This window comes from Myotis nattereri (genome assembly GCF_964212035.1).
Source record: "Myotis nattereri genome assembly, chromosome: 2".
Classification (NCBI taxonomy): Eukaryota; Metazoa; Chordata; class Mammalia; order Chiroptera; family Vespertilionidae; genus Myotis; species Myotis nattereri.
In genome coordinates this window covers 216,176,440-216,193,964 of record NC_138076.1, presented here as the reverse complement: position 1 = coordinate 216,193,964, position 17,525 = coordinate 216,176,440, and the positions used below count along the sequence as shown (strand labels likewise).

The following is a 17,525-nucleotide window of genomic DNA, read 5'->3' as shown; positions in this document are numbered from 1 at the left end:
ATTTGAGAGAACACATCAGTTGGTTGCCTCCTGCATGCCCCCTGACCTGGGAAGAACCTGCAACTGAGTTACATGCCTTTGACCGGAATCAAACCGTGGACTCTTCAGTCCACAGGCCGCTGCTCTATCCACTGAGCCAAACCCACTAGAGCCACAACAGTTTATTGTTTCCTAGTTGATGGACAGTTGGGCTGTCTCTATCTTTCAGTGACATGCTGTCACAGGTACTTATGTGAGCATCAGTCTTCAGTTCTTTGGTGTCTTAGCCAGCTCAGGTACACTAGTTCTGAGGCCTCCAAACTCAGATATGGACAGGGATCTTGTGTCCTGAAACTTTGCTAAACTCTTTTATTAACTTTACAAGTTTTTCTGTGCAGTCAGCCACTGCCTGCTGCCACTCAACAAGAGCTACTGGGCAATCTGTAGATGGCTGTTATTTGTATTTGGCTTGGAAGTGCCCAGGCGAGGCCAAATTGTGAAGCAAGGCAGGCTGGTGCTAGTGCCAGGTCTTGGGCTCTTATTGATAGGTTTGGGGCATGCTGATACCAGCTGCTGCTTGTTTAAGAGATTGTAGGAAAGTCTGAAGCCTGAGCCAGGACAGGCCATTCATATGGAAAAGCCGCTGCAAACAGCTTGGGTGGGGCTGCAAGTAGGATGGGGTGGGATCTCAGGGAATCACCAGGGTGGAGCAGACAGTGTGAGCTAGGGTGATGGAAATTCAGATATGGCTGCCAGTCAGCTCTGGGACAGGAGAGGTCCCAGCATAGGAACAATGACCCCTCAGAGCACCTCCCTCCGGGAGAAATCTGTTCCTGCCCCAATGCCAGACAATCCAGTTCCTCTCAGTATTTCTCTGGTTCCCCCAATGCCACCACCCAGCACTAGAGCTCAGAGGGATAGAGTCCAAGTAAGTCTGTGTGCTGGCCCTTTAAGAGGAACTGCCTAGGTCTCCAGCAGCTTCCGTATGTCATTGACCCACACTCCCCACTGGTTTTTACAACCCAAAGTTACAGGGACTTCTCTTCCCTGCTCTGGAACTCTGGGCTGGGGGTCTCATATGGGGCTGGGACCCCTTGCTTCTCAAAGGAGGCCTCCAAAGCAGAGATCTCCCTCCCAATTAAAAACACATGTCAGAGCAGCCAGGTCCGTGCCTCTGTCTCTCCATGTCCGTGCCTCTGTCTCTCCATGTCTTTCTTCTTTACTTCTCTAGTTGTAGGACTTCCATTCAGCCAGATTTCAGGCAGTGCTGAATAATGATCATTCTATATTTTAGTTGAAATTTTGATGTGGTTGTGGGAGGTGGCAAGTACCTGCATTTACCTCTGCCACCATCTTGGTTCTCCTCTCACTAATTTTTTTTCTTTTCTATTTTAAATATATTTTTACTGATTTCAGAGAGGAAGAGAGAGGGAGAGAGAGAGAAGCATCAATGCTGAGAGAGACTCACTGATCAGCTGCCTTCTGCATGCTCCACACTGGGGATTGTGCCTGCAATCTGGGCATGTGCCCTGACTGGGAATCGAAACCTGACCTCCTGGTTCATAGGTCGATGCTCAACCACTGAGTCATGCTGGCCAGGCTATTTTTTTTTTTAATCTTCACCTAAGGATATGCTTTCATTGATTTTAGAGAGAGAGGAATGGAGAGAGAGAAACATCGATGTGAGAGAGTAACATTGATTATTTGCCTCCTATATGCAGCCAGATAGAGATCAAACCCTCAAACTGGGTCTATGCTCTGACCAGGAATCAAACCTGCCACCTTTGGGTATACAGGGAAAGCTCCAACCAACTAAGTCACCTGGCCACAGCCCAGCACTATTTTCTGAAGGCACTCCCTTTGAATGGTTTTGCCACCCTTGTCAAATATCAATTGGTCATAGTTGTATGTGTTTATTCTGGACTCGCACTGCTATTCCTTTGGTTTGGACGTCTATCCTTATCCCAATACTGCATGTTTTAATTGCTGTAGTTCTGCAGTACTGTTTTGAAATTGGGAAGTGTGAATCCTTTACCTTTATTCTTTTTAAAGATTGTTTTGACATCTGTGTCATGCCAGCATGGCCAAAGGTGAACCTGAGTGGGGGCGGTTGAAAGGCTTAGACAAGACAGACAAGAGAATGAAAGCTGGGTCTCGGTAGGATGCTGCTTCTCTGAGAGACAGCGACAGCACCCACAAGCCATGTCTTTATATTATAGCCAGATTCCACGAGGCAAAGTAAGGGCTTGGTCAAGATGTTTACAACATTCTCGTGGGTTTTGATCCTACTCAATTACATGCACCTGAACTCTATCAAGCCCACATCACTCAGGCACATGGGGCCACGTGTTTGGACCATAGGCTCAAGCTTACAGCTATAGCTGTTGGCTAGAATTGTGCTGGGAGGGCCGTGCCCTCCAGGGTTGGACTTGCACGTGGCAATGAGAGGACTGTGCTCTCTCATTAGTCCAAGGCTTGAACCTGTCCAAAACACTGTAGCTGCTAACCACAACATCTTAACACTATTAAGTCTTCTAATCAATGAACACTGAGTGTCCATCCATTTATTTTGGTCTTGAATTTCTCTCGGTGATGTTTGTAGGTTTCATGTACAAATCTTTCCCCTCTTTTTGTTGTTGTTGTTAATTTTCACCCGAGGATATTTTCCCATTGGTTTTTCAAGAGAGTGGAAGGGAGGGAGAGGAGAGAGAGAAAGGAACATTGATGAGATAGAGACATTGATCAGTTGTCCCCTCTACACACCCCAATCAGGATCAGGGATCAAACCCACAACCCAGGCACATGCCCTTGACCAGGACTCAAACCCATGACCCTTCAATGTGTGGGCCAATGCTCTAACCACTGAGTAACACTGGCCAGGGCCCAGTCTTTCACCTCTTAATTAAATTTCTTTCTAGGTATTTTTTGGATGCTATTTTCTTTTTTGAGTTTTCATTGCTTGTTATAGAAACACAGCTGATTTTAGTGTGTTGATCTTGTGCCCTGAAACTTTGCTAAATTCTCATTAACTTTAGTAGTTTTTCTGTGAGTACTTTGGGATTTTCCATACATAGAATCATCATGGATATATGGGAAAGAGTTTCACTTTCGTCCTAATCTGGATACCTTTTTTAAAAAACATATGTTTTATTGATTTTTTTTTACAGAGGAAGGGAGAGGAATAGAGAGTTAGAAACATCGATGATAGAGAAACCTTGATCAGCTGCCTCCTGCACACCCTGCACTGGGGATGTGCCCCCAACCAAAGTACATGTCCTTGACCGGAATCGAACCTGGGACCCTTGAGTCCACAGGCCGACACTCTATCCACTGAGCCAAACAGGTTAGGGCATGGATACCTTTCTTTTTGTTTTCCTGCCTAATTTCTCTGACTAGAATTTCTAGTACTATTTGAATTAAAGTTGCAGGCATCCTTGTCTTATGCCTGGTTTTAGGGGGAAATTTTTCAGTGTTTCAAAACTGAAAACAATGTTATTTATGATTTTTTCATACGGCCTTTGTCATGTTGTAGATGTTCTCCTCTATTTCTAATTTTCTGAGTGCTTTTACTGTTAATCTTTTTCGGCATCAGTCAAGATGACTGTGTGGTTTTTTCAACCTCAATCTAGCAATGTGGTGTATTATATTGATTAATTTTTGTATATTGAACCACCCTTGCATTCCTGTGATAAATCCCATGTGTTCATGGTGTATAATTATTTTACTTCAGCAATACATTAAAAGGATCATTCACAATGATCAAGTGGGATTTATTCATGAGATGAAAATTTGATTCAGTATTTTCAAATCAATTAACATCACATAAACAAAATGAAGGATAAAAATCATATACGCATATCAATAGATGCAGAAAGCATTCCACTTCTGAGTGTTCACCCAAGAAGTGGAAGCACATGTTTATACAAATGTTCCCACACAGAAACTAGAGGTAGGTCCTTTGTGATTTGTTACCAAGAATATAGTTTCTACAGCAAACCCCACAAGGTAACCTGTTTCTTGATGAATTTTCTATGCATTAATGATGAATGACTTCCATTTTTCCCATTTCCATTTAAAAATTACAGTCATTGGGATGTTTACTCTGATCAAGTTCACAATGAGAAATCCCTCCCCTCCGTTGGTATTGTACATCTGTTATTCCTGACAGGCCCACCTTTCTGGAGTTGGACTTATACCTGTGTACTTTCAGTTGCTGTCAAGCATTTTGTTATTGTACTTAGCAGTTAAGACTCATCATGAATTCTATTTCAGCAAATACTTATCATTTGCCTGACCTTCCCACAAGGGAAGTCTCTGATGGTGTACCCGAAAGCCTCACTCACACTTCCCTCCAGGCGGACATCCACGTGTCCACCACCACCACCGTCCATGAGGAGACAGGATGAACTAAGGACAAGGGTTCAAGCATGTGCAGGGGAGAGGGCTGAAGAATCCATTCTGGGTCCCAGAAGGCTCCGCAGAGAAGGGGTGAGGGGAACTCCTGGTACAGGGCTCCTCCACTGCTTGCCCAGACTCCTCTATGCCCCCCGATGCCCACGTCGAGGCACAACCTGCCCCACCACTTCCACAGGCAGGCCCACTAGCTCTGGCTCTGGCTCAGGAACACCCAGGGAGGGCAAGAGTGGGTCCTGTGTTGCTGCAGTTACTGTCTCTGCTCTTTGGACCATGTGGCTCATAATTTGGCTTCTGTCTTGTCCTGTGACCAGCACACTGGGTTTTGTTCAGTGTTTAGCAGGTGACTAGTATCTGGCACCAGGGTTAAGAAATGAGCTTTAGAAGAGTCAGTCAAAACCAGTGGAATGGAAAATCATGCCAGCTCCAATCTGAGCAATGCCAGCTCTTAGCCAACATGATAGAATTTGTTTTTTTAAAAATTTTTATTTAAACAAATGTCACCACACTACAGAGCTGTGGGCAACTAAGCCTCCTGTGTGGCCTAAGCATTTCAGGGGTCATAAGTGGACAAACAGTGGGCACCTAGGTGCCCCTTGCAGGTGAGTATAATGTTGTCCAGCAGTATCTCATCGCCAGCCCACATGCATGTGCGTTTCCAGGTCAGCTCTGCTCTGCATCTTCCCAAGGCCACGTAGCTGGTGAGGATAGAACAGGGGGTTTGTTTGTACCCAGGCAGATGGGCGAGTCTGGAAAACAAAGACTCATGGCTGCTTCCTCTGTCCACCTTGCAGCCCAAGCAAGAGGAGAACAGTCCCTCAGCCTCTTGCGCCCAGGCTTCCTCCACTTGCTCCTGCACCGTCATCCTGGGACTATCTTGCACCTGACACACAGTCAGCTTCCTGGACCTGGGCACCTGGGTGCTTGCCAGGAGCCAGGAGTGTTTTTTAACCCCGCAAAGACAGTTTGATTTCTGACCCCACCGGAGTGGACAGCTGACCAACCCCATCAGAATTTCTTTCCCAGGAATTTGCAAGTGGATACAAGTGATTCTGGTTGAGTGCAAACTTCAGGTGGTTGGCTACTCTACAGAAAGTCCAGACGAGGGTTGTTCCATAGGTTCCTCACCATTCCTGGTGTCTGCTGCTGGCCCTTCCTATTGGTTCTGTGTGACACCTTTGCATCCTCATAACACCTCATTTTCCCTCATCACTTAAATAGCTTAACTTGGTTTCTCTCTCTTATGACAGGAAGTCTTAAAATAAGGACTCCCAAGTGGTAAGGAAACCATTAAAAGCTCACTCACAGGTATCCAAAAGTACCTGCCATTGCAACCCTGGAAAGCTCTGGAAAATCATAATTTTTCCAATATGCTTGAATCCAGGAACTAATAGAGTTGAGCCACAGGCCAGAAATGAGCTTGAACAGACAATCTCCTGCTAGAGCAACAGCAAGTTGGGTCTGTGGTGGACATTTGTCGCTTGGCTGCCCAGTCACCAGACACCCTTTGTGTTCTGGGGACCCCACCCTTCCACGCCCAGTCCTCTCATGGATCTGTCTCCATACACTAGGACAGTGTGTCTCCCCTGGAGCTGCCCCACACCCTTCTTCCCAGTCAGACCACCTTATAGGAGCCTTTTCCAGACCTCACCCCCACTGATTTAATGAACAGAGGGCTAAGTGAGAAAGACCATCCCTGACCCACGTGCCCAGGTCAATTTGTTCATTTTGAAAATCAAGGTTAAAAAACACAATTGACATAGTGTACAACAATCCACCTGTTGAAGTGTGAAGGAGGGTAGAGTTGATGTGGGTTTGGGTTCAGTTGGGGAGGGCAGATAAGAAAAAGTCCAGGAGATTAAAAATGGCGGCAGAGTAGGAGGATGCTGCATGGACATGCTCCCAGGAACAAGCTGGAATTACAACTGAAATACAAAAAGGCTTCCTGAACAATCAATAGAAAACCCATAAGAGAGAACCTTGATACCCAAGGACCGAAGGTGGACACCGCATAGAGACTGGTAGGAGGGGCGGAGGCATGAAACGACTGGCTGGGCACCCACAGATGGCAACTGAAGTCCCAAAGAGATATTTCAGCTGTTGGGGAGGGGGAGCCACTGAGAACTCTAGGATCTAATCCTGAAGCTGGGCTCCCCAGCAGAGAGCACCAAACTGAGGAGGGTGCCCACAAAACATCTAGCTGTAAAAAGCAGTGGGGTGCTGTCTGCCAGGGAGTGGCAGCTGAAAGTTCAGGCACTCTCTTAAAGGGCCAACACACAAAAATTCCCTGTAGAGCCATCCACTTGGTGTTCTGGCAGAGGGAGTGTGAAGTGGACTGGAGCTGTGAGAGCAGAAAGATAGTTGACACACCCTATTGGAAAACACCTTGCCTTGAGGCCACTTTAGAGATTAAAAATAACAATTAGCCTCCAGGTAGAAGCAACTGCCCCACCCTGTTGAAAAAACTCTCACCACACCTGAGGATGATTGCCTGGGGGTAATTCAAGTCAGCATCCTATTAGTCTGTAGACAGAGGCAGTCTCTGGAGACTTTGAGTCTTTGCCTGATCCAATTAGTCAGAAGCATCCTTTAACATTGCCCTGCACTGGAGATTGAGAGGTGTAGAGGATCTACCTAATAAATAGTCACAAACAAAAACAACCAAAATGAGGAAACAAAGAAACAACCTCAAATAAAAAAACTAGCAAATTCTCCAGAAGAAGAGATGAATGAAGCAGATATAAGAAATTTATCTGAAACAGAGTTCAGAATAATGATGTTAAAAATGCTCAACAGTATGAAAAAAGATATAGTAATTATGAAAAGAGAACAGTCTGAGGTAAAGAATGACATAAAACATTGGAAGGAATACACAGCAGATTAGGGGAAGCTGAGGATTGAATCAGTGAATTAGAAGACAGGTAATATCTATATCAATTAGAGAACCAAAAAGAAAAGACAATTAAAAAACAGGAGGACAGCTTCAGAGAGCTGTGGAACAATGTGAAACGTAACACCATTAGAATAGTAGGTGTGCCAGAAAAGGCAGAAAGGGAGAAAGGAATAGAGAAGGTGTTTGAATAAATAATGGTAAAAAACTCCCCTAACCTGGTAAAAGGAAAAGTCACAGAAGTTCAGGAGGCACAGGAAACCCAAACAAGAAGAACCCAAACAGACCCACGCCCAGACACATAATTAAAATGCCAAAAATTAAATACAAAGAGAAAATCTTAAAGGCAACAACAAAAAAGAAAACTTACCTACAAAGAAGTTCCCATAATGCTGACACCTGATTTCTCATCAGAAACTCTACAGACCAGAAAGTACTCAATGTAATGGAAAGCAAGGATCTGAGACTAAGATTACTATATCCAGCAAGGCTATCATTCAAAACAGACAGTCAAATAAAGAGCTTCCCAGACAAAAAAAAAAAAAAAAAAAAAAAAAAAGGCTAAAGGACTTCATCACCACCAAGCCAGCATTACAAGAAATGCTAAAGGGATTGTTGTAAGGGATTGCTGAGAAGAAGAAACAGAGAGAGAAACCTAGCCATACAGAATAAAATGGCTATAAATAAGTACCTCTCAATAAAAACCCCAAATGTAAATGGATTCAATGCTCCAGGTGTAGGGTAACTAAATGGATACAAAAACATGACCCAACTATATGGTGTCTACAAGAAATCCACATCAAAACAAAAGACACACACACAGGATGAAAGTGAAGGGATGGAAAAATTTTTTCCATGAAAATGGAAAAGAAAAAAAAAGCTGGAGTAGCAATACTCATATCTGACAAAATAGACTTTAAAAGAATCATGCTAAGCAAAATAAGCCAGTCAGAGAAAGATAAATATCATATGATCTCACTCATTTGTGGAATGTAATGAACAACATAAACTGATGAAAAAAATAGAGCTGAAAGGAGGGGGATATACTAGATTATAATAGAATTAATCCTGTTATTTGCAGATTTTTAATAGTTCTTATAACTTTTGTGATGTCATAACATGTTAGTACAGTTTTGGTAATATTATACTTAAAAATCCTTTTATTCTTGAAATATTAATGTTTATTGCATGTAATATTATATGTAAGATATTTTTCTTGCATAATTGGTGTTTATTGCATGTAACAATATCATTTAAAATTGTTTTTCTTGAGATATTAATGTTTATTGCATGTAACATTATTTAAGGTCATTTCTCTTGAAATATTAAGGTTTATTGCATGTAACATTAAAAAAAAAAGAATGAGGAGTTAAAATCAGAGCCTGACTCTACCCAGTGAGTGACTGTGACCATGGAACTGTGTTTTTATACTTTTAAGCTTATGTTTGCTTTTTCTGTTATTGGGTCTCTTTCTATGGAGTAAAGAGAACAGTCAGTCTCTTAGGCAATCTCAGAAGGCACGAGGCTAGGAAGAGACAAAGTAAGCCAGAGAAGGGGGAGTGTTTGTTGGAAGCAACAGGTAGTGTTTTAGAACAGAACTGAACGCGAGATCACCCAGGGCACTTGGTAGGGATACAGGATGTGATAATAGTAGAAATTTGTATGTGTTGGACTCTTACCAAGCACTGATACAGTCTATATCTAAAAGGGAGATTCCCAGTTAAAAAAAAAAGGCAAATACACCAAAATCCTCTGTTAAACTAAATGAGCCCCCACCAAAGTCTATCATATTCTCAGAAATTCCTATACAAAATCCATGATAAGGCATATATATATTTCAGAGAGGAAGGGAGAGGGAGAGATAGAGACATCAATGATGAGAATCATTGGTCGGATGCCTCCTGCACATCCCCAACTGGGGAGTGATTGAGTCTACAACCCGGGTATGTGCCCTGACTGGGAATCGAACCGTGATCTTCTGTTTTATAGGTTGATGTTCAACTGATGGGGAATAGAAGACATTCGGGGCGGGGGGGGGGGGGGAAGACCTGTTTCCCTAATTACTCCCAGTTTACAAAGGGACCGTAAGCCAAGAATGCAGCCGCTTAGCTGGAGGGGAGGTCTCTAGCACCACCCGGACCAGGCGTGTAGAGACAATCTGACTTGCCCATTCTGACTGACTCAGGAGGGGCTGTGGAAGCCCATCACAAAAGCCTGGTAGTTAGGAAACAGATAGAAAGCAAAGAAACCGAAGGGTATAAAGGGAAAGCTTCCTCCACATTCACAAACTCGGGATTTGGAGAACTGACCCTGAGTCACTGTCCCAGTACATGTGAAACATCTGAAAATAAATGGGTTTACCCTGGACCTGAGTCCTCCCTGTGCATTTTTCAGTCGCCTGGTAAATTCCGTAACACAACCACTGAGACACGCCGGCCCGACAAGGCTCATTGTTAACATGTACCATTAGGTGATTCTATTGTGTGTGGTCCACACACTTCGAGAAACACAGTTCTATGATATTTTATTTTTCTATGAATTTTTTATAATTAAATATTCTGCTTTTAAAATAAAAATAGATGTTTTTTGAGAAATAAAGACAATTTTTTTAAAAAGTCCAGAAAACATCTCTTCTTAGAGAAATATTGCTTTATTTACTTATTCATCTTTCTTTTCCTCCCCCGGGAGTGAAGGTTTCACTAGGCCTTTTGACAGTAGGGTCAGCTCTTGGAGGCCTGTGGCCTCCATTTCCTGATGGCCTCTTCCCATAAAACTCCTCGTGTTCCCCTTCAGTGTCTCTATGAGTTGCTGGAGTCGTTTGGCAAAAGAAGGAGCTTCGGTAGGTTTAGTGGAAGGTGGAGGTGGTTGGGGTGGTGTTGGAGGGGGTGGAGGTGGGGATAGGGCTGGGGGTCGGAGTAAGGGTGCGGTTGGGGGTTGGGGTGGGAGTAGGGCTGGGGGTTGGGGTGGGGGTAGGGCTGGGGGTCGGGGTGAGGCTGGGGCTGGGGGTCGGTATAGGGGTAGGGCTGGGGGTCGGGGTGGGGCTGGGGCTGGGGGTCGGTATAGGGGTAGGGCTGGGGGTCGGGTTGGGGCTGGGGCTGGGGGTCGGTATAGGGGTAGGGCTGGGAGTCGGGGTGGGGCTGGGGCTGGGGCTGGGGCTGGGGCTGGGAGTCGGTGTTGGGGTAGGGCTGGGGGTTGGGGTGAAGGTAGGGCTGGGGGTCGGGGTGAGGGTGCGGCTGGAGGTCGGGGTCTGGATGCAGGTGGCCTGAGAGGAAGTGGTTGAGGAAAGTGTTGGAAGTACCAAGGAGGGTTAGCAGAAGGGACTTGAGTGGGGTTTGTGGCCGTACTGGGAGGGGCAGGGGTGCCCTGCTGAGCCGGCTGAGCCATCTGCAAGGCCTGGATACCGATCTTGGAAGCAATCCAGGTCAGATAAGGCCAGGTGGATGTGTAGATTCCGGGGCGCTTGGCTCGGGCACAGCCTACCCCCCAGCTCGTGATTCCCACGACCACATAGGCGTCCTCCGAGCCTCTGCACATGAGCGGCCCACCACTGTCCCCCTGCCAGAAGGACACGGGAGTCACTCTCCGCTGAACCAAGAGTCACTTCTCCCTGTCGCCCAGGAGGGCCACAGGCTCTGGGCAGACAACTTCTGCAGCCACACAGTTTTCCGCTCCCAGAAACGCAGCTGGCTGTGGTGGAGGGTCCGTGGGGATGTGACGGGTGTGGCCACCAAGGGTTTCCTCCCGGGGAGGAGGAGATGAGGAACTCACGTGTCCATGGAGGCACACGTGAGCGTGTGTGTGTAAGTGATTGGAAGGGCTTATATTCTGGGGAAGGACATACACGTTCTGTCTGGAGCCGTGTTTCGGTGATGTGATCGTAGTGTGAGGGTGGGAGAAGGTACTAAAGGTGGGGGTTGGTTCTCTGTAGGGGCAGCTGGTGTTGTCACCGCCCATGTTCATTGTGACCGTAGACATGCAACCAGGGAAAGGGTCACTAGATCAGGTCCCCTGAGTGCATGGAGCTGAGGGATCCAAAAAGGAGGTGGCCATACGGGCCTGGGCACCCCCAGGACAGTTACCTGGCAGGTGTCGATGTTGCCTTCAGGGTAGCCTGCGCACACGTTGGTGGAGCGAATGCGCCCTCTGTACCACAGGGTCGAGTTGCACAGGTTGAGGTCGAGGATGTCCACTCGCGCCTCCTGCAGCACAGGTGACATCTTGCGGTCTACAACCAGGGACTCGGTGGTCAGTGATCTCGGAGACACGCTGGGGAAAGCCCTGCCACCACCCCGCACAGCACCCTCCTCATCCTGAAATGCTCGATTTAAACCCAGACCCACCCTCCCCTTCACACAGCAGACCAGCGAGGGGTGGGGCGGTGTCCCAGGGCGCATGCCTAGAGGGGGGACAGAGAGAGAGTCTGGACAATGAACAGAGGGATGTCGGGTGGGCGGTGTCGCTGAGATGTATGTTCGTGGTAGCTGATGGACCGTGGAGATCAGTTGGCACCAGGCTGTGCTGAGCACTGTGGGGCCCACGGGTGTCGTGTCACGTAGTCACCGCAGCAACCTCATGGCTTCTGCACGCCAGCTCCCTGCCCGGTCAGGAGCCTGGAGCACCGCCTGCCTGCGTTGCAGCAGGGATGTGCTGTGGCCTGGATTCAGAACCAAGTCCAGTTCTGGCTGTCAGTCGCCCTCCCTGTGGTCCCGTCAGGACTCCTCCACCCTCTTGGACAGGACCCCCCAGGTGGGCTGGCGAGCCCCGCCCCATGAGCAGGCCCCTCTCTGTTCCCAGGAAGTCATGAAAGAGAAGAAAGGGGCACCCCCGTCAGCACCAAGTCAGGCCTTCCTGTGCAGACACTCTGTGGGTGCCCCTGGGTTGGGAAGGGCCAGCCTGTCTGCATGGGAGCAAGTCGGCCACACAGAGCCTGAGCACCACCAGCTGCCCCGTCTTGGTCAGGGGGTCCCACAGACAGAGGTCCTGATAGCAGCTGCTGCTCTGGCCCCATAGCCCAGAGGGTGGGTTTGAACACCCACCATCTGCAGCGCAGACGGGGGCGTAGACAGGTAAGGCCTGGCGGAGGGGCGGGTGTGGACCATGCTACGTGGGCCAGAAGGGAAGACAGGACCCCACGGAGCACGTGGGTGGGGGCGAGGCACACAGCCGATGGCTCTGATGTTTCCAATCCCTTCGGCCCCACCTTCCCTGACCACCAAGCGGCAGGCCCAGTCTGCGCATGCTCCGCCCTGGGGTAGGGGTGACACCGAGATAGCGACCACAGAGGCTCCTTAGCCAGCGAGCTGCCCGTTCTGTCTATGGCAGAGCCTGAGCCCAGAGAGCCAGAGATTCGTTGTGAAGAGCCTGGTGTCCTCAAGCAGAGAAGGGTTTTCTGGATCCCCAGGCCCTGTTTCACAGGACGCATGCTGACAGCCCGCCCTCCTCAATGGGAAAGGAGAGGGCTCAGAGTGTGTTCCACGGACAGGTGGAAAGGAAGGTGTGGAGGAAGGAGGGCACAGGAGTGGGAGCCTGAGATTTCTTTGACCCAGCCTTAGGGGAGGGGGACTGAGGGGGAATGTGTGTGCCAAAAAAACGATAGAAATCCCATTAGGTTTAGAGGGATTCTAGGACGAAAGAGGCCTTGCAAGACATCCAGGCTGCAGCTGGAGCCTGCACTCCCCAGCAACACGATAGCACGAACCCTGACATCAGCCTCTGGGACTGCATGCACCTCGGAGGCTGGTGGTTGGGTGAGTGGGCAGGGCAGGTCCAGGGAGGGAAGGTCAAAGGTCAGCAGAAGCCAGTGGTAGCCAGGGCACCTGCGGGAGACACTTTTCCTGGGGAGACAGGTGGCAACCCTATCAGAAACTGAGCAAGCTTCAGGGAGGGGATGAAGAGTTAGGGAAGAGTCCCGGAATTACTGATTCTGGGGGTAGCAACAAAAGCTGAGTTTTAAACTCCACAAGATAACAGCCTGGAATTAGAAAGCCTAAAGGGTCTGTTATCAGGTAACAGAAGAGCATGAGAGGTAAGTTAGCGTCAATCATATCTTCACATCCCTGGTGTGACGGGGTAACAGTCAGGCGGCCCCCTGTGCAAAGCGCTGCCCTGCCGGCTCAACCTTCCTGCCACGGAGACCGAGACAGCAGACACCCCCCACCCCCCGCCCTCCTCCCTCTCCCTTCTGCAGGGAAACCCCACAGCAGCTGTGATGGGTGGGGAGGATTTGGGAGCTATGACTCCCAAGGGTGGGGTAGACGGCCTGGGCTATGGCCTTTCCACTCACAGGTGGGGAAACTGAGGCCAGAGAGAGAAAGGACCGGCCTGCGGCCACAAAACCCCACTTAGAGCTTCTCTCCCCGTTTCAAAAATGCAGCACCAGTGGCCCTGGGCAGGCACTCGGCTCTCGCCCTCAGTTTCTCCAGCTGGAAAGGGGCAGAGGTCGCACCCACCCAAGGCCCCCCACATACCCTTTCTTTTTTTTTTCTTTTGTTTAATATATTTTATTGATTTTTTACAGAGAAGAAGGGAGAGAGATAGAGAGTCAGAAACATCGATGAGAGAGAAACATCGATCAGCTGCCTCCTGCACATCTCCTACTGGGGACATGCCCGCAACCCAGGTACATGCCCTTGACCGGAATCGAACCTGGGACCTTTCAGTCCGCAGGCCGAGGCTCTATCCACTGAGCCAAACCGGTTTTGGCCCCCCACATACCCTTTCACCTCACAGTGCGCTGAGGGAACACTGCGCAATGCCCCCCGGAAGCCTCTCCCGTACTCACCGTTCTCACTTGAGAAGCCCCAGCCAGTCACCCAGCAGGACTGGGACGCTCTGGGTGGGCCGGCCTTAAACGGAGGCAGGCAGGCCGATCCAACGAGGCTCCCACAGACCACGGGAGGGGTGACCTTCATGAGAGCAATGTCGTTGGCCTCTGAGATGGAGGAATATCTCTCGTGAAGGATGATTTTCTCCACAAATCTCTCCTGGAGGGGTGCTTTCACGGGCCCGGTGCTGCCATACTCGAGTTCCCTTGCTCCGAAAATCAGTCTCCAGTCGTATGGTTTTCTGTGCGCACAGAGGACCAGGTCATTCCCGCCTGGCGCCTGGCACCGGCTGCGCCCGAGACCCTCAGCCCTCTCCTCGCAGAGGTCCCCTCGACATGCTGTCAGGTGGCCGCTGGGCCCAGAGCTCCAGGACACTCTACATGGAGACATGCCCCCCGCAAGAAGGTCCCTGACAAGAGCCCTTGGGAAGACCCCCTGCCCGCTCCCACACCTACTTATTGAGCCTGAAGCAGTGAGCAGCGGTGAGTACCCACTGGGCATTCAGCAAGGTGCCTCCACAGGCATGGTACCTCCGGCTGTTGTGGTAGGTGAAGACCTGCAGGCTGACCATCCAGGGCCACGCCCCGTGAGCAGCAGCCTGGCCTCCGACCACACGTGTGGTCGCTTGAAGGGTCTGCCTGAACGGTAGCCCACAGGAGCCACTGAGGAGAGACCACGGGCATAGATGAGGCCGAGAGCAGACACAGCCTGTCCTTGTGCCTCAACTGAGAGCAGGGATATGGGGTTTAAGAGTGGGAAAGATCACCCGGCCAGCGTGGCTCTGTGGTTGAGCATCGACCTGTGAACCAGGAGGTCACAGTTCGATTCCCGGTCAGGGCATATGCCCGGGTTGCGGGCTCGATCCCCAGTAGGGGACATGCAGGAGGCAGCCAATCAATGATTCTCTCTCATCATTGGTGTTCCCATCTCTTTCTCCCTCTCCCTCCCTCCCTCTTGAAATCAATAAAAATATTTTTTTGAAAAAAAAATCTTAAAAAAAGTGGGGAAGATCTGGGAACACGAAGGCAACTTTTGGTGTAGGGCCAGAGGGGGTGTCATGAGGGACATGTTGTGGGGCTGTGACGAGGCAGGAGCCACAGGCTCCAGGAAATGTAGTGAGGGCTGTGACTTCTTGGGTCTTGTGGGTGTAGCCACAGGTGGGGGGAGAGGGTGCCACAGGCAGCTGGGAAGATGGACAGTGAGGGCCATAGAAGTTGGGGGCCAGGGGCTCGGGGAGGCTGACATGGGAGTGCAGGGTGCCATGGCCTGGGGTCTTCAAAACCAGACTTTGGGGTTCAGGATTAGCTTAGGCAGTGACAGGAGAGGTGAGGACCTTGTCAGATGGAGGGACCCCTGGTGTAGGGAGGCTGTGGGGGTCAAGAGGTGGGATCGGTGTCACAGGTGAGAGGCCATACTAGTTTGGGACTTATTGGCATGTGGGGTATCCTGGAGGCTGTGGGGTCTCAGGGGTGTGAAGGCCATAGAGCTACAGCAGATTGATGCTTTGGGACTCATCCACAGGCTGGGGCATCTCATGTCTGCGGGACTGGTGAGCATCAGGATGTAGGTGTGCAGGTAGATCCCCATGCTGTGCATGCCCTCAGAGCTGGGGGTCTGTCTCAGGACCCAGGGCAGCTGGGCCCAGGACTCTGGGCTGAGGATGCTGGGAGCAGGAAGTCTGAGTCGAGCGGTGGGTCTCCAGGGGACTGCGAAGGCCCCAGCATGGCCTCCTCTCTGGACAGAGGCCTTCTGAGTCTGCTCTTCAGAAGGCACCCCATCCCCCGTCAAGGTCCCGGACACTTACTCACACGTGTTGTTAACTTTGGCGACTACAGACGCTGCCAAGACCAGCAGAACGGCAGTTGGCAGCATCTCCACCATCATCCTGCCCAGCCGCTGGGAGGCCCGCTGACCTCACAAAGCTCTGAGCATCCTGACCAATCAGCAGGGCCAGCTCCCCCACCCCACCCCCAGCAGGCAGGCCTGCAGGAACCCCTTAGCCCAACCAGTTCTTGCTGAAATGACTTCCCCACTCCCACACAGGTTCTCCTGGGTGAGGGAGACTCAAGTGCAGCCCCTCCCTTGTCCCCAAATCTGGCCAGGATCTTCAAGGTCCCACTTCATCTGAGATGACAGAGTCCACCTTCCTTAACCCGCTGCAGAGTCCACAGGTCTCATATTCTCTACCTGAGTGTATTCTGATCTCCTTTCTGAGACCTGCATGCAGCAAGATGGTGTCCCCTATAATTGTCAGGAATTCTCATCACAGTTACCTGAATATCATGCAGCACCCTTTCTTTTTTTAAAATATGTTTTTATTGATTTTAGAGAGAGGAAGGGAGAGGGAGAAAGAGATAGAAACATCAATGGTGAGAATCATCAATTGGCTGCCTCCTGCACGCCCCCCACTGGGGATTGAGCCCGAACCTGGGCATGTGCCCTGAGCAGCAATCAAACCTCCTGGTTCATAGGTCGACCCTCAACCATGGAGCTAGGCCGGTCCTGGAAGTATCCTTTCTTCTGATTGTCAGGAGACAGCATCTCAGCCACCAGGGATACCAATGCTCACCTCACCTCACACACCTAAGTGTTCAAGTGTCACCTGGCCTGGCTGGGAGTTATACCAGGGAGTTATCTCTCCTCCCTGAAGATGAGGTGTCTCTTTCCTTCCATCTCAGGGCCAAAGCCTTCTCTCCACCACCGTGTCACTCGTCACCTCTCTCCCTGAGAGCCAAGTCTCACATACTCGACCTGAATGGCAGAGGTGACCTCTCACCGAGATGAGCGTTCTGAGGTTCCAACCGCCGCGCGCAGTGTCAGGATCCTCACCCCCACCTGGCTGCCAGGAGGTCCCCCCCCCCCCCACCGCTCCCTGAGCACAGTCTCCTCTTCCTGCCAGCAGGTCGTGAGCATTTATCTCCTCTTCCTGAGCATCTCGAGGTCTCGTCTGCCCGCCTGAGGGTCATGGGCAAGGGGTCTTCTATGCCACACCTGAGTGTCCCAACGCTGCCTCTCCTCTACCTGGTGTCTGGGGATCCCATCTCTTCTGTCTATATCTGCAGGTTTCACCTCCTCTCTCTAAGTGACTAGGGGGTCTCACCTGCCCCACTTCATATAAAGATGTCTTGCCTCCCCTAATGGAGCGTCCTAAGGCCTCACCTCCCCTGAGGGTCGGGCATGTCCACTCTTCTGTTTGTCAGGACATCTCATTTTCTCTAGATGAGCATCCCCAATCCTCTCTCCCGAGGGTCAGAAGGTCTCCTCTCTCCCATTACTGGGCTGGAGCATCTCATCTCTGTTTCCCAGAAACTGACGAGGCTTTGTCCACCCCCCTCCCCCGCACCACCCCCCCCCCCAGGTGTGGCGGGATGCATCACCCAGGTCACTTGAGTTTGGACCTGCATTGTTTCCCTTTCTTT

The 17,525-nt window shown here is 50.0% G+C and overlaps 1 protein-coding gene across 1 annotated transcript; it reads right to left on the bottom strand.

The window, feature by feature from the left end:
* Nucleotides 1-10,127: 10,127 nt before the first annotated feature.
* ACR (acrosin) lies at nt 10,128-15,987 on the bottom strand (the record flags this gene model as incomplete). Its single annotated transcript, XM_081084071.1, has 7 exons — nt 10,128-10,185; nt 10,283-10,467; nt 10,514-10,837; nt 11,362-11,507; nt 14,064-14,347; nt 14,562-14,768; nt 15,911-15,987. 7 exons carry the CDS (start codon nt 15,985-15,987, stop codon nt 10,128-10,130), a joined length of 1,281 nt encoding a protein of 426 aa, XP_080940197.1.
* Nucleotides 15,988-17,525: the final 1,538 nt, after the last annotated feature.